Source organism: Passer montanus, unplaced genomic scaffold (assembly GCF_014805655.1).
Source record: "Passer montanus isolate IOZ18808 unplaced genomic scaffold, ASM1480565v1 scaffold54, whole genome shotgun sequence".
NCBI lineage: Eukaryota > Metazoa > Chordata > Aves > Passeriformes > Passeridae > Passer > Passer montanus.
The window spans coordinates 7,202,376-7,224,676 of NW_024370374.1; the positions used below are offsets into that span (position 1 = coordinate 7,202,376).

The following is a 22,301-nucleotide window of genomic DNA, read 5'->3' on the forward strand; positions in this document are numbered from 1 at the left end:
TGCCTGCCCAGTGCCATAATTATTGCCACCAGTAATTACTGGCCTTTCTTTGAAAGCAAAGCACAGACAGAGTGACCATGGGTAGGTCAGCAGGAGTACAAAGACATTCCCAAAACAGCCTTTTGTTGGATCTTGGCTGGGGATCAGCACTGGCTGAAGCTTTGGAAGGGAGGGAGCTGTTCTCTGCCAGATCCAGAGCCAGGAGCAGCTCTTTGTTCCGTGGGTGGATTCACCCCCCAAGCACCACTCAGAGCTCTCCTGTTCCCCACCAGAGCCAGGGGCAGCCAGGACACCCCAAGTGAAGAAGGGAAGTTCCTCTGGGGGCCAGGTCAGCCAGGGGAGAATGCAGGAAGGTCAGCCCTGCAGCCAGGTGTCCCTCCCCAGCTGCTGGCTGTCCTTTCCTTGCTCATTCCCCTCAGCAGTGTGTGCTCATTTCATCAGGTGCACAGGTACACTTGTCCTGCTCCTCCGTCTGGTGGTATTTGTAGTTATGATATTTTAGGAAAAATCCTTTGCTAGAATTTTTCTTATTCTAGCTGAGAAGCTTCAGAAAAGAAACGTAAACAATTAAGTGTCTGATGATTGTGGAATGTGGTTTGGACAATGTTTACCAACAGCTGCATCTGTGATTGGTGCATGTTGGTTTTTAATTAATGGCCAATCACAGTCAGCTGGCTCAGACTCTCTGAGAATCACGAGCTTTTGTTATTATTTTATTCTTATTCTTTTTATCCTTCTGATAGATTATTTTCTTTCTATTCTTTTTAGTATAGCATTCTAATATAATATATATCATAATATAATAAATCAACCTTCTGAAACATGGAGTCAGGATAAGCATCTCCTCACACAAAGCACCAACCACAGGGATTGGTGCAACATCCCTGCTCCTCTGTGCCAGGCAGCCCTGGACACTGGCACATTTCCAGCTTGGAAAGTAGCTCAACTTCAAGATCAATTATTATTGAAATTATGTAGAATTATTAAATTATTTAAAAGCCACATAGATGTGGCACTTGGGGGCATGGTTTGGCAGAGGGCTTGGCAGCTCATGGATCATCTTAGAGGACTTTTCCAACCTAAACAGTTTTCTGATTATTCCCGGGCACACAGAGTGCTACTACAGTTCCTGGGAAAAAAAACAAGCTGCCATCTTACCCTTAATTCATCTGTGTGGCAGCTACGAAATAAATTAAAATTCCTCATTAACCAAGCCTCTTATGGCTCCGCCTCCCTTGTGTTTGCACAGTAGTGCAGAAAACTTTGATGTGGTCAGCAAAGCACTGAAAAAAATAAAGGGCATCAAAATCTCAGACTCAAACACAGCCTGGGAGCATTGCAAATTGATAACGAGGTTTCGCTACTGAATATTGGGTGTTATTTCCAGTGCAATCTGGAAACAGATCCTCCAGTGAGTTCATTCTGAGTCCTGCTGCTTTTAAAATTGTGTTGCTGCTAATTTGCACTGGAATCACCTTTTCCTTCTGTAAAGTCCAGATATCAGTCTTGGCCTTTGGCTTTTGTAGCTGGTAACTGCAAACAAATCCAAATGTTCTTGTGTTTCTATTGGATATCATGAGGGGAAATATGGAATTTCATCTATCCAGGAAGAACAAGAGATAGTCAGGAAAAAGAAGGTAAAGAAGGTGTCCTGAGTATAATGAGGGGAAATATGGAATTTCATCTATCCAGGAAGAACAAGAGATCAGTCAGGAAAAAGAAGGTAAAGAAGGTGCCCTGAGTATAAAAAAAAAAAAAGAAAAAAAAGGCAGTGATACAGCAAAAATATTCAACAGTTCTTAGACTTAAACCCCAGACAAGCCAGGGCTTATTTCTGTGGGAGGTTTTATTTGTGCCCCATTTACAGTGCAGGGATAAAACTGAGCCTTGTAATAAACCCAAGAACCTCAAATAATGAGGTAAAACTTGTGTTTTCAGTAGTGCAAGTAAGCGATATAATGAAATATTTGGCACAGTCCACTGGTGTCCTGACAGGTGGCCCTGTTGCCCTTTAGGGGACAGTGAATCATCCATAACCACACATTTGTTTCTGGGTTTTTTAAAATGAATATTGGTTTTGCCTTTCAAATCTCTGAAATTCTTCACACAGTTTCTTACTGTGGTTAATTAGACAGTTTTTCCCAGTCTGATGGAACATCCTTACTTTAGAACATTACCTTTATCTGTTATATAATGTAAAAAAAAAAAGAAAAAGGAAATGCATGTGTTTTGCTAAAGATTTTAGGTGTTATAGAAACTGCTATTAATTTTCTGCTGTCCTTGAGGACAAGGACAATGAATAAATCCCCCAATGATCTTTAGCTGTTTTCTTTCTTTCTTTTAAAAATAAAAAAGAACAAATCAAGCCACAAAAACAAACAGAACAGGTAAGGACTAAATGGCACTTGTTAGCAGGAATACTGGAGCTTGTGCAACCTTGAATTTAATCTCTAAGGAACTGCAGCTCACTGTTTTATTTTATTTGTTTTATTGCACCTATTTTGTGCTGACAAGAGCATGCAAAGCTGTGCAGAGGTGGAAATTTTATCTTTCCTGAAGAAACTTTTGCCCCTTTTTCCTGGAGTTCTTTAATGCTGCAGCCAGGCTTTAGGTTTGGCATATTTTAGGTGCAATATCCCAGGTTTTCTTTCTCTGCTCCAGAGCTTGGTCTGGTGCTTCAGTATTAATCTAACTAATAGTTTTCAATGGAATCACGAACCCTGGAATGGTCTGGGTTGGGAGGGACCTTAAAACCCCTCTCATTCCCCTTCCCTGCCATGGCAGGGACAGTTTCCACCAGGCCAGGCTGCTCCAGGGAAGGCAGCTGGGTCCCCCCATCCCGTTTTTCTCAGCCCACAGCTCTGGCAGAAGAGTTCACAGGAAGGCGCCCCAAGATCAGTTGTGTGCCATAAGGAATAAATCCCAGGCTGTTTCCTACAGGACACCCCAGCACAGCCCCATTCTCATCCCCATTTGGGCTCCCTCCTGGTTTCCAGCCTGAATCCATCCCCAGCTGGTGACAGGTCATTCCAGAGCCAGCATTCCCTTAGGTCACCCCCCTCCCCTGGCAGTTCACCCTTCACGTGAGGGGAAAATCAGACAGCTCCTTCCAGCCTCCCATTTTGTGGTTAAACAGAGCAAGTCCTTCCCAGCCCTGCTCCAAGCCCCACTCCCAGCACAGCAGCTCATTCCCACCCTTATCCCGCTGGCCCCGAGCTCCTGTGAATGCTCTCCAGCCACTGACATCTACAGAGGTTCATTCCTTGGTATAAGGAATTTCCTGGCCTTTTTTTGTGGCTGGGTATTGTGCACATCTCTGCCAAGCCAAATTTCTCTTCTTCCCTGTCCCCTCTGACAGAACAGTCCTGTGGAATTCCTGGTGGGATTCTCCACTCTGTGCATGTGTTACAAGCAAATTTTCCCTGTTCCTGTGGCTCTGGGCTTTTCAGCTGATTTTCCCTGGCATAAACCAGCCTGGTCAGCAGCACAGACAGGCAGCACCTCGAGGATGAGCTCTGCTGCAGGTGGCTCTGTCCCCAAGGGTGGCAGAACAGCACCAAGGTCAGCAGCTGGAGCTGTGCCCGCAGGACAGAGCCAAAGGTGTGTCCATGGTCTGCTCCAAATGCACAGAGAGGGGAGGAATTGGCCTCTGGAAGAAAACTCCTTCCCTAGAAATTGAAAAGTAGCTTCAGGGAGTCATCTGCCCTTGCTTTGTGATGCAGAAAATGAGTGTTTTTGGACATTTCAAATGGCCTCAGGTGAAGTGTACACCTGTAAATGTCTGTCACTGGGGCACTAAAAGTCCTACAGGCCAGCCAGCTGAACCTACAGAATGCAGCACTCACTAAAGCTGACACCCACTGCTCTGGAAGGAAAGAAAATTGCTGAGACAAAGCAAATGGAGAGATGGGATGCAGCACAGCTTGAAAAAGAATTCTAAACACAATAGTATTTCTATGCACTATTTGACTATGCCCAGATAAAAATGATTGTTGTTCACTTGTCAGCACCACGACAAGTAAATGGTAAGTGATAAATATATCAATAACAGAAATGAGAAAATTATAAAAGTGAGTTCTGTCTCAGTCTCCTTTCTGTCTGATGTCTTGGAGCTCTTGCCTCGCCCTTGCCACTGCAGGTCTGACCCCAAAGGAGACCCCAAGCTGCAGCACAGGGTCACAACAAGGACAGAAGAACGACAGAGCCCCAGCAGTTCCTCACTCGGGATTTTCTGGGGGGAGGTTGGGTGGGAGAGCCACTCCCTGCACCCAGCAGGGAACGCTCAGAGACATTCAGGTAACAGGAGAACACCAGTGGAAAAGAACCCATTAAAACATGAGGTAGATTTTGAGGTTTCTGTATATTGTATTCTCTTCAGATTTCCAAAGCAAACAGGTACACGGCGACATTGATTCCAGTACAGGTTTAAGCACATGCAACACTGGTGTCCTATCTGTACATTGTTTTCTAAGGCTGCCCAAGGACCTTTACATTGAAAGCGTACAAGAACTCACACACACGTGCACGGATTCCTCCTGGCATCAGTCCTGAGGAAAAAAACAACTGGAATTTTACTGGAGAAACCAAACTTCAGCACTGCAAGCGCATCAGGGAAATCCCCCCCAGCTGTTCTGAACTGCTTCCTAACCTCAAAACTCACTTTTTTTTTTTTTTTTGTACAATTTGGAGCTGAACAGGCTGTTGTTCATCAGGTTGTAGTGTCAGAAATGGTTCAAAACAGTCCAAGGTTTACAGTACTGGAGACAAAACCTCTATTCCCATTAAAAACCATGCCGGATGCAAATGAAGTATCACATGGAAATGCTGACGTTCAAAACAGAAAACTGAGAAAACATAAGCACAGATAGACCAGAAAACACATTAAAGACTTCTCATTCATGTATAATTTGTGTAATTATACAGTCAGCCTTTCTGTAAAACACTAAAGGCCTAAATACTCAGGCCAACCTAAATAACAACAATACAAAATTTTCTAAAACGGCTTCTTGTAGAAAGAATGACAGTAGTTGAAAGTAAATAAATAAATAAATATTTTTAAAGGTCTGATATTGCTCTGAGACAGTGTCCATCAGGTTCCACTAGATGTCAGTGGCACAGAACCAGTTTGTGGCAGACTTAATGGCATCAAGTTCACTTGGTTTATTTATTTATCAGCGTTACCTCGTCTGTGAAACACAGCCCATGTCAACTGTACCAACCACCCAGGATTCATGGCAGTGAACTGAACCCAAAGTAACAGTCTCATCTCATTTCTTTTCCCCCTCCTGCTTGCCTGATTTGAATAGAAGACTTGAAATCAGGCTCACAATGCCAAAATGTGGTGAGATAAGGTCTGAATCACTGCAGCTCCTCAGCGTTTCCTAAAGCAGTGACACGGAGCTCACTCCAACCCCAGCACTCTCTGTTTGTCAGGTACTGAACCCCCTGAAGATAAAGCTTTTTATGTGAAATACAGTGTAGCTGATCCAGGTGGAAAATTATAAGGCACATACAATTTTTTTTGTTGTTTTGTTTTTGTTTTTGCTTTTGTTTTTTTTTTAGAAACACACATTCTGAAGCGTTGTTACAATCGTGCTACTCGGGGTGGCCCAGCCAAGGACAGAGGGGATGAAAGTCCACAAAATGCAGGAAAATACAGGAAAAAAAATACAGAAAAAAATACAGAAACCAAAGAATAAAGCAGAACACATTGATACAATGTACACAATGACAGCAATGATCAACTCTTCTCATTTCTTTGGCCAACAAGCAGTGACAATTGCAAAGCATTCTTTGTTTTGCACTGGAAATACCTGACTTTATTTGGATACACAGATGTTTGCCACAATACCTGAAATAAGTCAATAAAAAACCCAAACAGGCTGGTTCTAGTTTATGATTTTAACAAAACAAAGCTGCCAAGTAATTGTTGTTGGGAAATCATGAGAGAAATAGTAACGGGGGCTACAAAAATGATGAGCTAGAACGACAGCTGAGAAGAGATTCGTAGTTAAGGAACATATGAAACCAAATGGCAATGGTTCTAGGCATTTATTCCAATATCTCAGAAAATAAAATAAAAATACTCTTCATTGCATCACCATTAAAGATAGAAAAACAAATGTTTAACTTAAGCCAAAAGAAGATGAGAATTGTTTCCTCGTTTTTTTGTTTGGTTTTTTTTGTTTGCTTGTTTTTTGTTTTTTTGTATTTTTTTTTCCATTCGCAGCCTTGTTTATTCACAGTACAAACAGAGCCCGCTGGTACAGATTTCAAAGTGATAAGATGCACAAAGTCGGACAAGGAGCGCTGTTCCCTCCTCCCCTCTGCACAGCTGCTCTGCCCCAGAGGAACCCCAGAGCCCCAAATAAAAATAAAATCCCCAAGCCCCCACTTTTCAGTGCCCCGTGAAATCGCAGAGCAGCAGCAGCAGCAGCACTGAAGCTCGGGGTGTTCCGTTCCCCCCAACAAAGAACATTCCACACAGTTCGGGATTCCACCTTAAGGCAAAAAAAAAAAAAAAAAAAAAAAAAATTTAAATGCAATTTTCTACCTGTCCCCTTCAAAGTTTCCTGCTTTTCCAGATTTCAAGTGTGACCCCTGAAATTCAGTAAATTAACAGAACATTCGGCATAAGGAATGCTTTAACAAAAAAAAAAAAAAGGAATAAACAGGAAATGCTTTTCCCAACAATAAATCAGTAATTTCCCTTAGTTCTATCTACATTTTGTTAAAGCATTTTATGCGTTGTCAATAACAAATTGCAACTTTTTTTGGCAACTTATATTTTTTCTTTCTTAATAAAAATCCAGACAGTGTTCTCTGTTTGCAATCAGAACCACACCCTTAGTGCAATATTATATTTATTTCTTACAGTAATTTTGGTTGCCATACAAGAGTATTAAGGATTGGGGAAAAGTGCAAGTTACAGGAGCTTGATTTTTTTTTTTAATCAGTTGAAATAAGAGGAATTAAAGCACAAAAATTACAGCAACATAGATAACGTGAACACAAGTTGTTACACAAACTATAGCGAGAAACATATTAGTATCTAGAAAAGAAAAGAAAAAATGTAATGGAAAAATTATCAATATTTGTGGCTCATACACATAATCATCGCCAGATCAACTGGGTAATGCTTTCTAAGAACTGAGAGGAAAAGAAAAAAAAAAATCACTATTTTTTTATTAACTTAAGTACCACAAATAATTAACTTCTTTGTGATATGTAAATCCTGTAAATCAACAGTCACATCTAGTCATTTTATAATATATGAATTAAACTTAAAATGTTCTCAGACACCTAGGGCAAGGAGTCTGTGCAGTTATACACAATTTACATCTTGTAAGATTTTGGTATTGTATACACAAATATTACAGAAACTAGGCATGTAAATGCAATTTATTTAAATTACAGTATATAAACAAAAGTTGATCCTAAAACCCAGAATATCATAGATCTCTAATGACTTTGTTTTTCACTATCAGAGTAGCATGAAAGAAATGGGTCTTCTCTCCTCCCCCCTGGTGAAAATACTCGGAGGCCACGGCGTTATCTGTTACTATTGCTTTCTTTTTTTTTGTTTCAAACCACCCCTCAGAGCTGGAGACCGAACTCGACTTGGCAGAGGTGCATCTGGTGGTCCAAGTAGCTCCCCTCAGGTCTCCTTACCTTTTTGCTTCACAGGACACAAGGTGAAAAATGGAACTATTCCCTTACAGCTCTTTCGTCTGCTCGCTTTGTGCCTGCCCTTGGAGTACCTGAAGAGATGCAGGAGCAGGAGCCACACCTGGGTGAGGAAGGGACGGTCCCACCTGGGAGTTACTGGGTGTGTCAGCCCTTGCTCAGGGCAAGTTCAACCCACAGGAAGGTTGTGATCCAAAAAAAGCAGCTTTAAAAGTCAACTTCTATTTTTTTTTTTAATTTTACTACTGTATTTATTTCCTAACGCAATTCTGGCACGTGTTATAGAGGTAATAGCAACTGTACCCAAAGAAAGAAACAAAAAAAAATTTAAAAAAAAAAAGAGCATGGCATCAGTGGTTTATTTACTGAATTCTGTTGTATCACCAAATGGAAGACAAAAGATGGCTAAATTACCTTTTTTTTTTCTTTTTTTTTTTTCACTTCTTAAAGTGTGTGATGGCCTCAAGTTGCCTGCATCAACCTGTCTGAGTGGAACTGCCATTTTCTACACCTCCCATGGAAAAACTCAGCACTCCTCGACAGCAAAACGCCTCGGAGCTTCGTTTTTATGACAAGGTTCCTTGGAACTCCCCAAATACAAACAGAGTGCAGTAACAGATGTTAAGTCAAAAGATTTGCTGTTCCATAAAGGGGGCAGGAGGCTTAAATAAGTTGATTTTTATGAGTTTCCAATGCGTTGGTAACTGTAACCACTTTTGAAGAAATATTCATCCTCCTCTGTAGAAGTTCTAGCAAAGATAGAAAATATAACACAGCTCTGCTGGTTCAGATGCATCCAAATGAGGTTGATTTTAAAAAGGTCAAGACTTTATAATTATTCCACAGAAATAGTAGTAAACCACAAAAAGTTTTTTTTTTTTCCTTTTTTTTTGTTTGGTTTTTTTTTCTGTTTTTAACTTCCTAGCACTGAAGTGGCACAAAGGCTGCCCAGTAGACCAGCCACTTATTTTCTTAAAATATTGTGCTTATAAACTATCTGTACAACTATTTAAACTTGCAGTAAAGAAAGATATTTAAAATGCTAAACTTTATGTACTCATACTAGGGCTGTTGCAGACCTAATTAGACACTTGTTTGTGAGCAAAAAATAATCACAATAATAAAAAAATTAGAGATAGGCTGGACCATATCAAGGACCATATCAAGGAAAGAAAGTTCAGGTACCTTGCAAAATGTAAGGGAACCTGAAAGTTTGGTAGGGAGGCAGTTTAGCCATCCACACCCAATTCACCCGCCTTGAACATCTTCAATATTCTGTCCAGAAAGTCCTACAAAACTCACAGATATTCAGAGGTGTTAATTACAAGGGGGAGTTCAAACATGCAGAGAGAGACTTGTTAACTTGAAAGGTGAAAAAAAAAAAAAATTCTTTTAAAACAAAGCTGTGTGAACCAGCTATGGGTGTTTCTCCCCCGCTGACGGAAGTCTCCCGGAAAGTTCTCTCTGCCTCGCTCCCAGCCCTGGATTCTGGCAGGGTGCTCCCACCTCTCGTGCCAAGGAATGGGCTGGGGGCCGGTGCCCAGCCCTCTGTCCTTGTCCAGAGCCAGTTCCTGCCAGCAGTGATAAAATGAGAGCCTGGATCCCTCCCAGCCCTCCTGGCTCTCGGAACGCACGCACCCCGAGACACTCGACAGCTCTTTCCATCTTGGCATCACCTCTGCCTCCTCTCAAGGATCTGAAGCATTTCCATCCTAACAGGCTGAAATCCCTCTCTCACTTCAGATCCTGGCACACTTCCCACTGACTTCAATGGGAACATTCATCTCTCTTCTCCTTCCTTCTCAGCCTGCTGTTCCAAATACCCAGGCACTCACCACTCACTGAATTAAGCAGCACCTCCCAGGGCTCAGCCTCTCTCAGTGTCTCACTGTCAAGTCCCAAAGCTGTGCCTGCACCAAAGTTTGTCCTGGCTTGTGGAGCTCATATTTTGACTCAGCATCAGCTGAGCTAGTTGAGAACTGGGAGGGGTCTCAGGTTCAAACTAGCTTCACTTTGCTGTACCTCTAAGTGTGGTCCCTCCTCAGCCTTTACTCAACATCTGCACCATCCTACAGGCCACGTCAATGGAGCGTGCACTGAACTTGTTCTGCCACCTTGGAAGAGTGCTAAATACCACTGCAGAAATAAAGAAATACCAGGTAAAACAGAGCAAGGTTACCATTGGACTGACCCCAGTGGAACAACCAGCTTCACTGCCAACAGACCAGGGAGCTATGCCAGTCACAAAAAGAGGAATATGAACTCCTGTGCCCACCCCAATATCCCTGCTGCTGATAAAACTAGGTTTGAGTGGTAATGGAGCAACCTGTCCTCTTAAAATCGACAAAGGGCTGGGGAAGAAAGCCTGCTTGGAGACTGTATGTCAAGAAGAGAATAAAATAAAATGATTTTTTTTTTCTGTCAGTAAAAGAAACCCTGAAATGGTTGCAATTTTAAAAGAAAATCGTCACGCAATGGTCCCGGCCAAGAGCAGTATCAAGAGTTTTAAAGTTAACAATTGTCTCTCTCTCACATCTCCCCACAGCTTGGAAATAAAATGGCCCCACTTCTTTAGCATCTTTAGGTTTGTGTTTGGGCATGTAGCAGACAGTCTGCATCACCTGAGTACCAGGAATTCATCTGTTTTCCCCCTCCCCCCCAATTTTGCTGGCACTCGCAGACAGACAAGGCATTTGGGGTATGTCAGTACCAGCCCATCTCTAGTTATCAACAGAAGTTTGTGAGGCAAAATAGCTATTCTTATCTGTCCAGCAGCTGCTTCAAAGCTCTTTCTATGTTCATTCTGTGCCCAACTCTAGTCACTCCAAGGTCTATCAGATCTTCCTTCTGTAGATTTGGTAAATGTGTGCCATCTATTTCATTGTCCATAAATGTTTCTTTATGTTCACCTAAGTTTAGACTTTCCAACCAATCTGCCACATCTGGTTTAGTCCACAGGTGGACAGGCTTAGTTGTAAAAGGCTTATTTGAGATTGGCTGTTGTAATATTGAGGGAGAAGGAGACCTGCTGCGCCCTGTGGTCAAGCCAAATAAGTCCCCAGAAGGGGGCTGGCTGGGTAGGCTAAATACATCGGACAGAGTTGGAGAAGGAGATGAGGCTGAAGCAGAAGCAGTCAGAGGAGCAGGCAGGATGTCTTTATTAATCTCTGTTGGTGAAACCACAGGGCTGGGAGCGTGCCTTGCTCCTGAGGTCCTGCTGTCATAGTCTGGGGACCTGCTCTGCAGTGTGATCGGCTGGCTGGCTCCGGGTCGGACAGTGAAAGTGATTGTTGTACTTCGTGTACCTGAGACAGTACTCATGACTTCCGTGCTCCTGCAAGGGCAAACAGACAGGCACAATTAGAGCTCTTGGCCACCAGCATGGCCCCATCAGCACGTGGTAATTACAGCATGGGAATGCTTGGGAAGTTTCACATTTTAAAAGTACAAAAATAGTATCATTGACTCTTTCCCAGAAAACCAGCAACAATGGTAAGCCATAGTTAAAGACAAAACATTTACTTATGAGCAGTCCAGGAAAAAACACCTTCCAGAGCACATTCTCTCACTTTTTAATACCAGTTCCCAAATTAACTCCTGGTTAAATGAGAAGTGCTGAGTGGAACAAGCACATGAGCACTTTGTACTCAGCGAAGCACGACCAGAAGTTGACTTTCCCTTTGCCATGTGGAGGGTTGGAATCCTTCAGTTCTGGCTTTACCCGTAACATAGCTAGTAATAGTAGCAGTGGAAAGTTTCAGCAGCACTGGATTTTGGATCTTTGGGCTTCAGTCAGTGAATTTTGAAGGATGTGTGTAGTGCTGTTTGTTTAGAGAACAAGCTGCTCTTATTTCCCTTCCTATCCATGATTTAAACATAAAACAGTCCTTCTAAGGTGCCTAAAACATCTCAGTGTCTATTTCCTTCTACAGAGAAATTATACTCTGGAAGTTCTGGCAGGGAAACAGAAATTAAGGAGACAAAATTCTTTTTCCTGTGCATGACTGGAGGTGATGTAGCTGGGATCAAGAAAATGAGTTTTAGATTACGAATGAAGCAGGCATGAACCTCGCTGAGAGGCTCGCTCTAATGCCCAGCCTGACAGGGTGGGTGAAGGAACACGACCCTCTGCTTCTGTCTGCTGGCTACAGAAGCAAATTTAGAAGCTTTGGGTCTGTTCATGTCATCAAAGGCTTGGCCCCACAGCCCTCACTCCCATGGGAAGAGCCTGCCGGTCAGCGTGCACACTTCGGGATGCTCCACAGAGCCCTTGGATGCCTGGAGCTCCAGCGTTCTTCACTCCAGAAATAACCTGCCAACTGAGAAAGCCTTCAGACAACTAATTTAAAGCACTTGCAGACCAAAGGAAGGGATTATTTATCCTCGGAGCAATGCCATGGAGTCCAGAGGATGATGTGGCTGATGCTGTACTGAGATTTCCAGCGCAGACCCTGACAGAAGCCCTCTGAGTTCTGTTTTTGAGTGCCACGCTGTCCCCAGACCTGGCCTGTCCTGCCTGGGTGGAACTGAGGATGGCTTGGGTGCATGATGTCAGATGGAAGTGCTTCCATTAATCCAGCACAGCATTAATTCTGCACTGCTGTGCAGAAAAGAACTCAAGGAGATGAAGGAAAACCGGGGTAAAGACAGCATGGAGCAGTGCTTACAAATAGGTTATTAAGCCCTTTCTCCCCCACTGCAGCCCTGAGCTGGATACAGTGATTCCCTGGCTGGCTGCTGCCTGTGGAGAGCCCTGAGAGTATTCCCTGAATCACCCCTGGGGCTTTGGCACTTCACACCAACCCAGAGCCCAGAGAGGTGCAGCTCTGCCACACAACTTCTTGGCAGGTCCCATTCAAATAAAGCTCCCCGTCATGAGAAGAGCACCGAGAATCACTTCTGGGAGAACTCACATCTAATTCACACCAACATTCCCACTGATTTCCCACAGGCTGCTCCATGGATTTCAATAGGAACAGGGGGATCTCTTTGGAAGATTGGTACTTCACTTAAAACCCAGTAGGAACAATGCTTCCAGCACTTACGGCTTTGTAATTTAACACAGAAAGGAAACGCTTGGCAAGTTCAGAGTGTTTCCTGTGATGTTTTTGGCACCTAATGGCTCTCATTGTCTTCCAAGGCTGGAGCTAAGCACTCTTACAAATAAAAAGTCTGTGGCAAGAGATTATTAAATTCTACTAACCAAGGGGAGCAAGTTATTTCCACCTCCTTTACCTCAGCACTAGGATCTCACACTCATTAGTAAGGCATGATATAATTTAAAACCAAGAAAAAGCCTGCTTTGAAAAAGGTTGGGGTAGTGCTATCCTAGTGATGGCAAGAATGAGCTTTGTATAAATAGGGAAATGAATCCCTGATCCTTACCTACTTTCCTGTCTTGCAAATACTGGAAATTAGGGTTTTGTATTTACACCCATTGTGGCAAGATCAAATGGATGACGAAAATACACCTTCTTTTATTCCAGATGATGAAAGATAATTTCTATTGCTTGACTGACAGCTCCAGGCTCACTGCTTTGCAACTCGCTGCTTCTCCTGCAGACTGCTCCTCTTAAAGACTGCCTGCCCAGCCTTGTTCAGGAAATTACTGTCACTCTTCCTTTAAATGAAGGGTGTTAAGACAGAAGAAACAAAGCCCCCAAAAGTAAACTCTGTGCTCTCGTTTGAAGTATTCCTTGGCTGGTGTTCTTTAACTTTCTCAGCCCCTTGGGCAGGAATACTCAGGGTGAGCAAAGCATCCCAGGCATCCTGGTCCTTTGCTTCCTGTCAGCCTGGATCAAAACATTGGCTTCACATGGCTGCAAGCATCAGCAGCAGAACTGAGAGCATCCTGCATTTTCCAAGCCACAGGTTCAGGGCTGATGATTATAAAAACAAAACTCTTGAGATAGTGATATGATTTTTTTATCTGATTGAAGAGGTTTCAACATCAACTCAGTTCATAGCCACGTGCGTGCTCAGCTCTCATGTCATGGGCACAGCCTTGGTGAAGCTCAGGGAAGTCTGCTGAAGCACTGCCAGGCTTTCAGTTCCATGCCTTTCACTCCAAGATTATTTTCCCATGTCCTTTTCCCCTTTTTCCACCTGCCATATCAACTCCATTCTTTTGTGCTGCACTGTAATTGTAATCCAAGGGAAAAAGCCCCCAAGGATATTTATGTAACTCCTATGCATCCTAAATTATAATTTATGACATCTCCCACATGATCTGGGGTGCAGACACAGCCTTGAAACCATCATCTGTCTTGCATTTCATGGTTGGTTGGTATCCTGGTCAATAAGGAGCAAGCACATTCCAGCTGGAGAGCAGGCACGGTTTGCTGTGGTACGGGGCTTCCAGATTTTTAATCAGAGCAATTTCTTATGCCTTATTTGATCATCTGTTATCCTAAACATGTTAAATCCATATTAAACCTGCCAAACCCCAAACTTCATTTAAAAAAAAAAGGTGAAAAGTCCAATAATTATTTTAAATAAAATTTGCTCTATTAGAATCAGCATATGGTGGTAATTTATAAACATTTGCTGCTGTGAGCCTGCATGGATTGCAATGCCCATTATGTTGCTTCATATTAAAATCAAAATATATAACCTATATGTCACAACCACATCGCCTGCAAGTATAAAAGCCATCAGCACAGCTTGTAGGCAAACAATTATTTTAAATTTTAAATTATATTTGCAAGATTCAAATTTACTGTTAACTTAATAAGAGAGGAAAATCAGTGCAGCAGCTCCCATCGAAAAATAAAAAACCCCACATTGTTTTCAGCTCCTGGGAGCTGTTTTACCCTAGAACTTTCCAGAAGACTTGCTGGTTTTGACACAGCTTTTCCATTGTATCAAAGGAAAACACCTTAAAAACCAAGAGGAGTAATAACTGAAGTCTCTGTATAGGGGTATTGCAAGAAATTAAATTCTTACAGATCTTGGAGGCCAAACTTTGCCTTCACCTCTTAATTTTTTTACTTTATTGTCAGAGGCAAATTGCACAGCAGAAAAGCAAGAAAGAGTTGTCTGTTTTGGGGGCAGGTGAAGAACAAGGGCTGACGTGATGACTGGCAGGATGCAGAGCTCCTCACAAGGGCGTTATTTGGGGAGAAGAATTGAGAGCTGCTTGGTGTCTGCTGCCAGTGAGGAACAGTCAGGAAGGTCTGCAGGAGTCTCTCTGTGCAGGAGCAGGAGCTTCCATGTGAAATGTCTGGAAAGCAGAGGGAAGGGGATGGTGCTAGGCCAGGAGGCAGCCTCAGCCCTCTCTGCTTGGCTAACTGCAGGGGAAAGGGAAGCTGGAAGGAGAACGGGGGGAGTTCCACAGCTTTCAAGGACAAGATGACCCCACAGGCTGGTTTGTCTTTACTTTTAGCCTCACACAGGTGTGTAAAACTGTACTAATCATCCCTCCCCACCCCCCAAAATCATATCTGAAAAGTCCTGCCCCTTGTTTAGGTGCTCAGACACATTCAGGAATCTGGTCTTATATGCTCATGTTACCAACACATTTTCTGAGTACTCCTCTGATGAATGTGGCTTTTATTTCACCTTGAGATGACATCCTAGGTCCCATTTTAGGATGGCTACCATTTCTGGATTAGGATGATCTAATCCACATTGCACTGTGAGAAACATAGTCACCACCAAAGTCACTGAAATGCAATAACAATGGGTGAGCATTAAAAAGCAGCAGAATGTACAACATAGAATAGTCTATGCTTTATGGTTGGCACTTACTTCATGGCACTTCAGCATGGCCCTCCTCTGACAACAGCAGTCATGACAGCAAATAAAAATGACAAAATGGAATGACTGAAACACCGCAGAAATCACTGACAAAGCAAGCAGTCCTGTGCAATCGGCTGGCAAACAGTTAACGATGTGAAATGAGTCTAATGGGAGAGCAGCAAAGTGAAAAATCAAGGCACTTATTTCATCTCCTGCCAAACCCAGACATCCTTTACCATAAACCAAACTAGGATCACTCCTGATAAAAGGTCTCACTACTAAGTTCTGTTCTGCCTTACCTGCTTGTGGAAAAATAAAAGGAACTTCTCCAAATACTAATGAAAAGCGAATTCATTGATGGCCAAAATCACTGGCCAGTTTCACTTTTAAAACTTGTTATTCCAGCACAGTGCAGGTTATTCCTCCTAGAGGACTCAACTCCACAGCATCCTCCATGATGCCCACATTTATCATGAGCATTTCCCACCTCCAGCAGTGATGCCAATGTGCCCCAGAGGTCACAGGATTGTGCAAACACAGCTGGACAAAGACAGAAAAACTGGAAGTGTTTCTCCTTCTGGCCAAGCCATGGATCATTTTTGTGTGGTGCTGGTGGAGAGCAGCAGGAGCTGCTGTTCATTACTCCTTATCAGTGTTGCAGAGGCATGAGGGAGGCAGGATGCTGTGTTCCCTGGGGGCTGAGCTGTCTGTCCCTGGCAGCCCCTGGGTTTATCCTGCCTCAGCCACGCTGCCTCAGACCCTGGATCTCAGGGGCTGGCTCCTGATGGTCGTGTTGCTACGGGACTGCAGGGTCACAGACACAACAAACACTCCTGCTCTCTCCTAGGGAAAGCCCTGTTCTGCTCTTCTCCCCCTTCTTTCATCAGCTCCCTATAAAAGCCAGGGGCCTCTCAAGCGGCTTTACAGCACTGCTGTATTTATTGTGATTGATACATCCTGTCCTCCTCGCCTGCAGGGGGACATGGATAAATCAGATTAAAACCTCTGTCACCAAAACTGATGGCCATAATTCCTCAAAGTAAATGGTGGCCAAAACTGGGAGTGGGATCTGGAGGTCTCTTCCTGAACCTAGTGATCAAACCTTTTAATTACACTTCAATTAATACAAAGTAAGCAAGAGCATCTTTTCACTTCTTCCTCTTTTCCCTTCTCCTGCTGGGTTCCTTTTTCCTATCCCACGGGCTGGCCACTGCCACTGAGGAGGGAGGAGCAGATGGTTTCCAGCCAAGCGTTTCCATGCTCTATTTAAAAATCTTGAAGCTCGGTGTCTCCATAAGAACCATGGGAAAACTATAAATACACCATGGAAAATGATTGCTAAACCAAGGTGCAGAGAATAAAAGCAAGTTTAGGGTGGTTTCAATGTAATAAATGAGAAATGCTGTTCAGGACCATAGAATGATCTCTTCCTCATCCCCATTCATCAAAAAACACACCAAGAAGGTGTTTTTATAGGTGACTGCAGCCAGTCATTACCCAGCTATCTGTAGTTTAATTCACCCCTGTGGCACCCTAAGTGGGCAATTGCCTTAAGTGAACCCCAGTTTTACACGTCCTGGCTGTGCAAAAAGAATTCCCAGTAGGATTCAGGGTTCCAATCTGGCCTATAATTTCATGTATGGCCCCATAAGCAGATACATATTTTTAATTTCATCAGGCTGCCTGTGCTGTGAACACCACCCAAGCGAGCCTGTGAACGCTGTTCCTATTTATAACCCTTCCCAATCCTTCTCCTTGGCTGAAGGAGAGGAACAGGCCCATTTATTATCACTGCTCTGTTCTCAGAGCTAACGAGTTGTTCTTTAATTTAGCAGAATCCCTGCTTTTTGTGAGCCAAAATTCCTTGAGCCCTTTCTAATGCTACCTCACAGGGAAGGGCTGCAAGATCAACAATTGGTTGTCATAAGCTTTAGAGTACTAGGGGAAAAAAAAATAGCAAGGTACTCCAGGAATTTTACCTTTGAAATTTAAACATTAGCTTTTACACTTGAAATTTTCACAAGATGGTATTTCTTGGTCATAATATTTGACAGCTTTGTAAAAAAAAATTGTGTCAGCCGTGCAGTTGGGCTAGAAAGGCTGTAATTTATTTAACTTTTAGAGAGATAAAGCGGGAGTAAAAGCAGTGAAAAAAAACCACAGGGCTTCTGATTCCAGAAGTGAACATCTCCATTTCCATCTCTCTGCCTTACCGTGGTTGAGATGAAAAGACTCTGCCTGCAGCACCTTTTCAAACACACTTCCAGCATCTGTAGATTGCTGGCTCTCTTCTGCTGTCTCCTAGATTATTATTTGCTTTAAAAAGAAATCCTTAGCAACCTTTCCTAGTGCTTTTAGCAGCTTCAATACAGCTCATAATTAAGAAGCAATCACATCAGTTTGGAAAATGGCAGGAAACAAAACCCAGCGCTCTTGTCTCCTGTTCCCACTGGGAGTGCTGTGGAGGTGTCATTTTCTCCCACAGCCAAAGAACAGCCAAGAGTTTTGCTGCTCTTTGCCACTGCCAACTTATCCCATTTATGCCCTCGTAGCTCTTTTGGCTCTGGTACATTCCAGGATCCTCTCTCCAGCTTGCAAAGATGAGTGTTTGTGTTAACTTTTCAGGGAAGAAGCAGGATTTCAGCCCCATTGAAATAATGCTTTGGGTGGTGTTAAGCCTCTGTATTCCATAATGAAGATATAGTAATTTGCTAAAGCTGAGTTCAAAAAATTAAAAAAACCTCAAGGACAGAAAAAAAGCAACATAAATTTGTAACACTAAGTCAGCTTTTCCTCTAAAAGGTAACATATGGGGCTACTTCTGCTTACATAACAGTTTGTTTTTCTCTAGTCAAGTGCTATAGCTTTTCGTTTTCCCCACCCTGTATAACTTTAAAAACATATTTTCACAGAAAAAGTATTTCTGTTTACTTCTACTTTTCATTTTGCTCTCAGTAATGAGAGTACTTTTACATATCTACAGTGCATTGTAGTCAGTAGCCTTGGTTATTTTCTGAAAAAATAGGGATGATAAAGATCTTCACTGGAACCTGGAAACACCTTTCATTTTAAAAATAAAAGCTGATAAATAATGCTATACACATGAAGCTACAGACAACATGTTCATGTTATCTTAACAAGAAATATGATCAACATCTAGCAAAAATAATGTGGGATTTTTTCATGTATGAAGGCTTTTCCTGCAGACCCAACTCAATTTCTTCTCCGTTTAGTCAAGTGCCACAGAGAGGAATTCCAGAATTTCTGTTTTATTCGCATTTCTCAATTCTAAAAATTGAATTCCCTCACCGTCACCAGTTTGATGACTTCCATCCTGCAGGAAATAATGTCTTAACTGTGTGATGCCGAGGCTGTGGATCACACATTTTCTGAATGAGCAATCTTTGCAATCAGCAGAGACACCCTTCCCTTAAAAGCAAATTATCTTCATGCTTGCAAAGTACATCAGCTTTCCAAAGGCTGAGCTATTTATTAACCACCAGGATAATTCTAATAAAATTGACTTAGGTGGCACTTTTTAAAAAAACAAACCTAAGCCAGCATGGTGTTTTTGCAAGAAAAAATACCTCAGTCTCCTAATGAAACATAAAAAATTAGCTATTTTTAAAAAATAATTGTGGTTTTCATGATATTATGTCCACATTGCATACAGATGTGGTTTAGTAATAACATGGACAGTGCAAAGTAATTTTAATGAGCAATTCTCTGAAATACTTTATGATTAAGTAGATTAGGAGAGGTCTCAGCATGAATCAAATGAGACCACATAGTGAATGCAAAGCAGCCCTTGGCAAAAACACTTTTTACCTGTTTGAAGCCAAAATACCTCACGGCACTGAAGAAAAATTAAATTATCACCCCATTTTAAAAGGAAAGAAACTAAAGAGGAAAAAAAAAAGAGAAAGAAAAAAATTAAAGAGAAATCTAAGAAATTCACATCAAAACAACAGAAAGGTATGTGCAAACCTTGAAGTTGAAGGCTGAGAAAGCTCCTATCCTATCATGTAGGCAACACAAATGTTGACAGTGTAAGAAATTCTTGTTTGACACAGATTAAGCAAATACAGAGTACACTCTTCCTTTATGTGATTTACAGGAGAAGTTAGCAAAGGGATGGCAAAAAAAAAAAAAGATCAAGCCTTTTTAGAAAACGATTTGTTTAATTACTTTTACCTTGTACTGAGACTCGCAGTTTTCGTTCCAGTCGGTGACTCCAATCCCTCCCCTGGCTTTGAGGATTTCTCTCTGTTCATTTGCTGGAGTATTGAGTTCAATTCACTAATGACATTAGCCTTGGGGCCTGAGAGAATCGGGCTTTTCACCTCTGGCACGTCCCCCCATAGCTTGGATGTCCTTTGGGGGACAACTTTCCCCAGGTTGGGCTGGGCACTGATGGGAGGCGGGGGCGGAGCGGGAGGAGGGATCACAAAGCTGTCTACAGTTTCCTCGATCAGCGCGTCCTTGTAAAGTGCATTGCTTTTGTTGATTATGGGCTTCATTTTTGGCTTAGGAGGTACTGGGGGCTTGTCCACCAGAAATGTTTGCCCATCTGCATAGACTGTACAAGTATCCACGTTCTCCCCCCCTTCCGAGGATAAGGTAGAGATGCTGGACACCGTTGAGATAGTGCTGGTTGTCTCTAGGTGATGGTCACTGCTGCTCCGACTGTCAACCTCCTCGATCCCAGAGTCGGTGACGTTGTCGAAGCTGTCGGGGGGTGGCAGGAAGGAGGCAGGCAAACAGTTTGAGAGGCCTGCTTGCTTTTTGCTGTCCAAGGAGTTTGCTGGCTGGCCGGGAGAAGGGGTGCCATTCTTCCTCTGTGCCATCAGGTCTGTCAGCGCCGAGCCAGGCACCGCGCGGTCATCGGGGATGTCAAAGCTGTTGGCAAACTCCAAGGGAGGGGGCAGCGGCTCGGTGAACAGGAACTCCTCATCAATGTCCACTGAGGCCAGGGGCGGCGGGGGGATGCGGAAAGGCAGGATGACGGGGTCGTCCACAGAGCTGGCGGCCACAATGGTTTTGCAGGGAGAAGCTGGGGGCTCGGGCGCGGCAGGGACGCTCAACTCGCTCTCTGTTTCCTCGCTGCCCTCCGGCCGCTCCGGCGGGGAGTTTTCAGGGCTCTGCTCCATCTCAGCTCCCTTTTCCTCCTCATCCTCGGGCACATCATCTGACTTTGCCGTATCCACTGTGTGCACCATCAACAAGCCAGCTGATTTTTGCTGCGAGGTATCCACGATGTTTATCAACATGTTCTTCTTCTCCTCAGCTTTCTTTTCTTTCCCTGCATCCATCTCGTACTTGTTCTCAGTCTCCTGCCGTCTCAACAGGCCACGGGTATTTTGCCTGGTGACAGTGGCAGTAACAGGAAAAGTCGTTTCCATGTTGGGTCTCAGCTTGGTGTCGATGTAAAGCGGTTTGTTAAGGTCAGTTTTGACTGCGTCCCCTTTTCCTGGAATCTGCTGTGTCTGCTCTTTCATGGCTCTGTCCCTGGCAGAGAGCGCGAGGGCAAGTGGAGAGTTGGGATCCAACAGCTTCCCTGTGACGGGGTGGACGTAGCTATCCGAGCCGGGAGCGCTCGTGGGCTTGGCTGCCGCCATGCTGTTGTCAGTGCCTTTCGTTTTGGATGGAGCATTCAATGTCCTTGAGTCACTCTGGTTGCTAGGCTCACTACTGTTGAAAAGGTTTTCGGGCTCCCTGGGGGCGGGGATCGGAGATGGTGACATGAGCTGTCTGAAACCATCCTCACTGCTGAACATTGCCTCCTCGGTGAACTTGGACTGCCTCATCCGCGGTGTTGGTGGGGTTAATCCAACATCCTCATCTCCCAGGTCTGTGGAGAGGAAGGCCGGGGAATTGCGCCTCGCCTCCAGCCTCTTTTCCCTGTCCCTCACGGCCCCTGCAATGGCTGCTGCAAACGGACTGCTGACTCCCAAGCTGTCGTCAGGCCGGAGCTGTCCGGGCTGCTCCGAAGACTGAGGATCGATCTCCATGCTGCTCCCTTGGCTGCTTTTCCCGCTGCTGCTGGTGGATGGCTCTTTGACGATGATGGTTGGGATTGGAATAGAGCAGGTCTTTTCTGGACTGTCCTCCACGTTGGATTGTTTCACCAGCATCCCCTTCCTCCTGGCTGGCTTGGCTGGCACGTAAACGGCTTTGCTGGCAATCTTCCCAACCTCAGAATAGGGATTTTCCGGCATCTGGCCCCTCTTGCTCCTGAAATTGGCCTGAGCTGCGGCACTCCGGTTGTACAGGTCTTCCGAGTCCAGGGAGTATCGGTCCAGCTCCCGCCGGTAATAGATCCCTTTGTCCCTTATCATGGTCCCCACGCTCTCGGGCCTAACCAAAGAGATTTTTGCACCTGAATTCTGGTTAAATGGAGGTTTGATCGTTCCGTAGCTCCGGGTTGTCAGGGATTTGGGAGAGTTGTACAGAGAGGGGGAAGGTGGTGGTGGTGAGGGAGGTAAGGACTGTGGTGGTGGTGGGATATCTTCAGAGGTGTCAGGCATTGAAAGACTCCTGGTAAACTTCAGCATAGGAGGGGCCAGAAACTGCCGCTCTTCCTCCGTTATTCCTGAAAAATCAGAGAGTGCTTTTAAAACACTGCCACATCCACCGGGATCCCTCAGGCTGCACTATTTCTCCATCCAACCCAATATTCCAGGATGCATTCCCCACAGCATGAGGGATATGCAAAACTCCAAAAGAGGCCTTTAGGTTGATTCCCACTATAATCATTCTTTTCTGTGACATCCCAGGTGCCAGGATTGAAAAGAATGCCCATGGAATCTTAATTAAACTGACGTGTAGGCAAATGTTTGGGGTTTTTGTATCATCAAGGTGGCTGTAGAAAAGCA

General features: G+C 43.8%; 1 protein-coding gene across 3 annotated transcripts in view; it reads right to left on the reverse strand.

The window, feature by feature from the left end:
* Nucleotides 1-6,850: 6,850 nt before the first annotated feature.
* SHANK2 (SH3 and multiple ankyrin repeat domains 2) overlaps nt 6,851-22,301 on the reverse strand; it is a 256,574-nt gene continuing 241,123 nt past the window's right edge. For all 3 annotated transcript variants that reach the window (XM_039725073.1, XM_039725072.1, XM_039725071.1), the window contains 2 exons: nt 19,621-22,018; nt 6,851-11,020 (listed from right to left, as the gene is read on the reverse strand). In XM_039725073.1, the coding sequence (XP_039581007.1) occupies nt 10,447-11,020; nt 19,621-22,018 (2,972 nt within the window). In that variant the 3' untranslated portion in view covers nt 6,851-10,446. The remainder of the gene's footprint in view (nt 11,021-19,620; nt 22,019-22,301) is intronic.